The sequence below is a fragment of the Mytilus californianus genome, unplaced genomic scaffold (assembly GCF_021869535.1).
Source record: "Mytilus californianus isolate M0D057914Y unplaced genomic scaffold, xbMytCali1.0.p SCAF_2, whole genome shotgun sequence".
Taxonomy (NCBI): domain Eukaryota; kingdom Metazoa; phylum Mollusca; class Bivalvia; order Mytilida; family Mytilidae; genus Mytilus; species Mytilus californianus.
The window spans coordinates 125,579,714-125,586,490 of record NW_026262668.1 but is presented as its reverse complement, the minus strand read 5'-3'; the positions used below and the strand labels follow the sequence as shown (position 1 = coordinate 125,586,490).

The window sequence follows — 6,777 nt, the reverse complement described above, 5'->3', positions numbered from 1 at the left end:
CCCCCCTGGATACGCCTATGTCTATCAAGACATTATGTCGCGCTCCTAAGCGAAGATCATATATTAACTTTTCAAAACTAAATTACTTTGTCGTCTGTTACCCTGTAAGAGTCTTTACCACATCAACTATCTTTAAAAAAATGGAAGTTATAAACGAAATACCTTAATTTTCAATATCAATGAAATACAAAACAGACACCAAAACTCCGTAAATATATTTTTAATTGTGATCGAACCACAAATTGATAGAGTTTAACCACTCATGTATCTCCCATAGTCCTACTCGAATATGCATTGCACCAATCTAAATATTCCCATAGTCCTCGAAAATGCATTGCCAATTCCCAATTGTCGTACTCTAATATTTATTGTACCACTCTAAATATTACCCATTGTCATACTCGAATATTTATTGAATAACTCTCGAATGTTTATTTATACATGTACATTGACAATCTATGACCTGTACAATTACCTGTTGACAGTGAATAAACTACCTGCAGGCAATTGTACGACAAACACTATGATTGACAAAACTTATTTAAAATGTTACAAAATATAGAAACATGATGTGTACAATCGTTCAAAAATGACAAAATGATGCAACACAATAATATTATGCACATCGTTTAAATTCTGGTATGCCCCTTTGATAACTTAAAAGAAGCCGATATATAGAAAGTGTCGAATTAAATATGAAGGTAATTTACCGTAAAAAAATATCTCACGCGTTCAGGTACAGTGGGAAATCTAGTGAACGAAAACAAAAGAAAATTCACTCTACTTATGATAGAGTCGAGAAAGTCAATAATAAAACAATGCCGGTGACGATACTGATCAAAAGTTATTTCAAAATAATAATTGTACATTTTAAAGAAATTATTTGTTAAACTGTGTTATTAGAAATATACATGCAAATACACAATGTTTTATGTTCAGTATTTATCGAGATAATTGCATTAGAAGCTTGTTAAATTGAAATTTAAAAAATGCCAATCTTTGCTGCATATTGATAAAAAAAAATTGCGAAAAACCATGTACATACAAAATGTAAAGATCTTTCGGGTCACCAATTTTCGGAGTGTTCCACAAAGTCCTTAGCATGTTACAATTTCCCAAAGTATGCTATTTTTTTCACACCTAAGATATCGAGCACACCGGTCTGCTCTTGTCACATGTACATTTAATAGAGAAATATTGTCTTTTCGTGAATATAAAAAATTAAAAGTCTGTCTGTGAAGGTTAAGAAATTAAAGATAACTATTCTGAAAAAGTAGGTATCGTTCTACTATTTTTTATACAATTTTAAGAAAAAGGTCGTCGCGATTTTTGTACATGTATTTGCGGTCTTCTTGATCTATTCACATTCAATGTTTACATCGAGATAAGGTCCGTTTGAATTTGCTTGGTAACTTAATTTCAAAAGTGCCAATTTTTGCTGCATATCAATGTATTTCTTTGGAATGTTTTCCCCGACTTTCTCTGATCTAGCTGCATATGTATACGGATAATTAGCATGTTCCAGAGAGGTATACAGAAAGTAGAAAAATAAATTGAATATGGTACTCCAGGAATTTATTCGCATAGCAACATTTTAAACCAATTTGACATCATGCTTCTATAGCCTGCTGTACTCATCGTTTGCTACTTAAGGAGGGAAATGATAACATTAAATGGAAGTTTTGTTTTTATTACAACTTATTTCTATTTTTACTATTTCCACGAACATTTTCCCGTGAATCCATAATTGATAGCGTCCTTGCTAAAATGGGACAAACATTGAGAGGATCTAGTTTTCAGTGTTTACAGGGGAGGTAATATTTTGTCACTAGATTTCCCACTGGGTATATAAAATAGAACCCAGAAAACAATTCAGGCTTAGAATTGAGATTACCAGACTCGCGTTTTGTCTACATAAGACTCATCAGTGGCGCTCGAATCAAAACGGGTAAAACATTTGATCAATTATAAAGTTGAAGGGCAATAAAAACCAAATACATTCTTGAAAGATGTGCCAATCGGGATAAAAGCGATAAGTCGGAGTGAGACCAGATGCGAAAACCTAAATATCTACAGGTCAAAAGTACTCTCAATCACAAACCATGAGTTTGTTATCATAAAACACCTATTCAACCAAGCATCCCATATAGCCTGATAGGACCCGACACTATTTAAGTGGGATGGTCATCTTAAGATGCATTACTTTAATATAATCAAATATAAAAATTATTCATATATATATATTGATATATCTATATTTAAATTATTCATCAATGGGCAATCCGAATAAGACAGATCTGTCATCATCAGGGGCCCAACCTTTCAATTTTGTGTTATAGTCTTTAACTTTGAACTAGTAAGCATATCTCCTATACTTTTATGTTTGCTATACGCAATTGTTGTTTCAGCATTGAACATTTATACACATTCTTCGTCAAACTGCAATAAATGCCAGTGTTTCATGAAGGTCTGGATGGGGGTCCTTAATTTCTGTATTCTTTAAATTTTTAAGGCATTTTTCTTTATCTTTAAAAATAACGCTTTATCTGTAAAATTCTCATGAAAATGATTTTACTATTACATTTCTTTATTCTGTACATCGCTCATTTCTGTAATCAGTATTATAGTACCTAATTCTCTGTAATCAGTATTATAGTACCTAATTCTCTGTAATCAGTATTATAGTTCCTAATTCTCTGTAATCAGTATTATAGTACATAATTCTCTGTAATCAGTATTATAGTACATAATTCTCTGTAATCAGTATTATAGTACCTAATTCTCTGTAATCAGTATTATAGTTCCTAATTCTCTGTAATCAGTATTATAGTACCTAATTCTCTGTAATCAGTATTATAGTACCTAATTCTCTGTAATCAGTATTATAGTACCTAATTCTCTGTAATCAGTATTATAGTACCTAATTCTCTGTAATCAGTATTATAGTACATAATTCTCTGTAATCAGTATTATAGTACCTAATTCTCTGTAATCAGTATTATAGTACCTAATTCTCTGTAATCAGTAGTATAATACCTAATTCTCTGTAATCAGTATTATAGTACATAATTCTCTGTAATCAGTATTATAGTACCTAATTCTCTGTAATCAGTATTATAGTACCTAATTCTCTGTAATCAGTATTATAGTACATAATTCTCTGTAATCAGTATTATAGTACCTAATTCTCTGTAATCAGTATTATAGTACCTAATTCTCTGTAATCAGTATTATAGTTCCTAATTCTCTGTAATCAGTAGTATAGTACCTAATTCTCTGTAATCAGTATTATAGTACCTAATTCTTTAATTTTCCACAACTATTTTTTATACTTTTGCACTCCATTATTATGTATTCTTTATTTTTTTTGCCATTATTCTCTATTCTGTAAACCCCATCCAGACCTTCTTTCATGATACTTTTGTTTGATTTTACGTATATATGGGTTATATTTAGTTATTTAAATATTTTCTTTTACCTTTAGCTTTCTGTGCAGTAATAGTTCAACACGGTCAATTGATACAGCATCCGTAATACAATCATCTATTTCAACGTTTTCATAACCCCTATCTAATAATTTCAATTTGAAATTAGTTAGATTGTGTATTAATTTGCTACGGTCACTTGTGTTAATTGCTTGACCTTTAATAAATCCTCGGAATACTATTAGTTACATAGTGAGCTAGTGACCTAATACGGTATATATGGGGTCAGTAAATTCCATATGGGGTGAGAGCGAAGCTCGAATCCCTATATGGAATTTACTGACCCCATATATACCGTATTACGTCACTAGCATACTATGTAACGAATTTATCTTACCGACTATCTTAACGTGTGGAATTTAAACTAGTGACCTATCAAAATGAGCAAGTCTTCAATACTGTTAGCATTAAGAAACTACTTCCATTGATCCTGCAAAAACAGATGCCAACAATAACAACTTGTTAGGTTTAAATGTGTTTTATGAATTTATTTCAAGCTTCATCATCAATTTCTTCGTCTGTTGAAACCTTTAAGATTTTTTCTCAGTACCGTTTTGTTTTTATAAAGGGACGTAACACCACTACTAACCGTGTATGAAATAAGCCCCACCTCCCTACTAACCTAATATGGAATATACACGGTCTCCACGCGGACGCTTTTAACCAATCATATTCCTAGAAATGTATAGGAGGTAAGATAAATGCTGTGATCATTCATTTCTCAATGATATTAATGAAAAATGTAGTATCTTTTATATATGTATTCTGATTTTGAAAATATTCTACATAATGGCCGATAAGTTCAGTTACGGAACCACCCTGTGATATAATTGGTCTACCAGGTTGGATAACATTTATTTAATCCAACATGTTGTATTTGTTTGAACGTCTCAGTTTCAAGACGGTGAATCATTGGAAGCATATAAATTTTCCATAAGCGTGCATCTGTTAATTTTTGACCATTTGTTAAAAATCTAAATGATGCCTTGGTCGTTTAACGATTTAACATATAGTACTGCAACCAGAGTTAATTTTTTTAAACTTTAATGTTCCGGAAGAACACACACCTAAATTATATATCGATGGAAAGAGGAAAACGTGTACAATAAGAAAAGTTTGGTCGTAAAATTCCAGAGTGGTCACATTTTTGTGAAATTGGGGTCAAAGGTCAGGCCTAAAAATATCAATATTTCAACCACAAGGACAAAAGCAGAAAATTTCTGATATTTATTCATTAGAATGCCTCAAAAACGATTCAATCATAAGCATATGCTGCAAAGGATGTTAAAACTATAAATTTGACTATTCATATGAAGAGCTGCTATTACAAAATGGCGTTGATTTTTAACCTTCTGATTTTTTTTCCATTTATGACTTAGCAAAAGTAGAAGTGGCCTTGACCTTTTTACATCCATTAACTTTCATATTTCTTATAATTTTTCACTACAGTATATTACAGAATTATTATCTAAACTATAAAACACCAGTTTATCAAATTATTTCAATATTTTTTCTATCTTTGAAAAAAACCATATTTCAAGCGCTGAAACAGTGTTTTTAATTTAGCATCTAAAAGGTTATGTATTTTGGGAAAATTAGTATCTAGTTATAGATAAATAAATATTGTGTATTTGCAAAGTCCGGACAGATCAGTTATAACACAAAAAATATCATAGTCAACCGAGGCGAATGCGAGGTTTAAAAAAAATCATAAGTGTTACTTGCATTGATTTAGCAGTTGATTGAATGTAAAACAAACTCAGTTTGGTGCATGAACATTGTCTTAGTGGGATAATCCTGGTAACAAAGTGTAAACTCGTCAATTTTTTAAGGAAGTAATGGAAAATACAATATAATGCCAATTTGCTAATGTTGTAATTTAAAATCGGCCAAGACCCTTATATAACTTGTATTTTAAAAGCTACATACAATAGCTCTAGTCTTCATTAAATAGGGATATGGATCAATCTCTTCGTCATCGTATGCGGATTCGGTACGCGTATTTGCATTACAACACACATCCCTTTCATGACACAAGCAAGTTCGGTGAAGGACAGAGTTTGTTCAGAGTAAACTCAGCTTTTGAGCACAAAGATTTACCTTTGCAGGTACAAAGTCAATCTTGTAAGTAATCTGATGACAGTTATCCCTTGAAAAATGTTGGGGTTTATCCATTTTTGTCTTCCCGGTCTTCTTGGTCCATGGAATGAAACGTTCCTTACTATCAATTGTCTCCTTGTTGATGACTATATCGTCTGTACCTTTTTGTATCAAACACCCCCCTTGGTGTTTTGAAACAATGCCATCTGGAGCATTAATACCGTCTTGATTCGGTCAAACTCGTGCATGGCAATGCTTGACAGGTATAGTCTTGCCTCTGCATAGGAAACACAAAAGCCATGTGAGTAAAAAGTTTATATCAATGTTCATGACCCATATCCCCATATTCATTATATAACTGCACGGCCAATCCCAAATGTAATGGGCGAATGTTGATTTTGCTACAGAAACGATTGATTTTGTAATAGCCATACATTTGCGAATTTTTTTTTATCTTTAGGGTCAATACGGTTCAGAAGCGACTTTGTTTGATTTTTCACCAATTAACTAACAAATGGACTTAAAAAGCGATGCGGACATCTTTTCCATAGAAGCACCCAACGAGGACAGAGCTTCTAAGAGCGCTAACGGCAGAGTGAAGTAATTGTTCTTCATTTAATGTATCCTTGATATCTTCAAACACACCTTGGTGTAATTCTGAAAGACATAACATAGACTTCAATTCTCCTTCAGATATGGCATCCCCTATAGTGAGCACAGAGCTAAACTCTATTATTGACATCCCTTGTCCCCGCTGTGTCTGAATTGTAAGGTGTCATAATAACTAGTTAGTTTGTTCTGGAGTTTGGCAGTTTGGTAAGCATCAGAGACATTCTTGGGTGAAAGTGATCGGTATATGTCGAGGATGTGCTACATGAGAAAGGCCTTTTTATGGACGAACATATCATCATAAACAATCGTTATCAATTAATTGAAAGCAAGTTTATATATTCTAATTCTTCAGTAACTGCTTTACCTGATTGCACAGGTGTTGACTTCAATAAGTACTTGGTAATGCATGCTGAAAAGTAGACTGCATTTGAAAATAAATCTGTACTCGCGATTTTTACCATGCATAAATGATTACTCACATTATCACACCTCAAAAGAATGTCAACACGTTCAGGCGACTCAATTTTGTGTAGTTTTCTGTTCTTTTTAAATGTTTTGCTTTTACACAAAAAAAAATGTT

The 6,777-nt window shown here is 32.3% G+C and overlaps 1 protein-coding gene across 1 annotated transcript in view; it reads left to right on the top strand.

The window, feature by feature from the left end:
* The first annotated feature begins 695 nt into the window (after positions 1 to 695).
* LOC127727799 (mucin-2-like) overlaps positions 696 to 6,777 on the top strand; it is a 29,633-nt gene continuing 23,551 nt past the window's right edge. Inside the window, 2 exon segments of the mRNA XM_052234914.1 lie at positions 696 to 701; positions 5,594 to 5,690. Coding sequence (XP_052090874.1) covers positions 696 to 701; positions 5,594 to 5,690 — 103 coding nt within the window.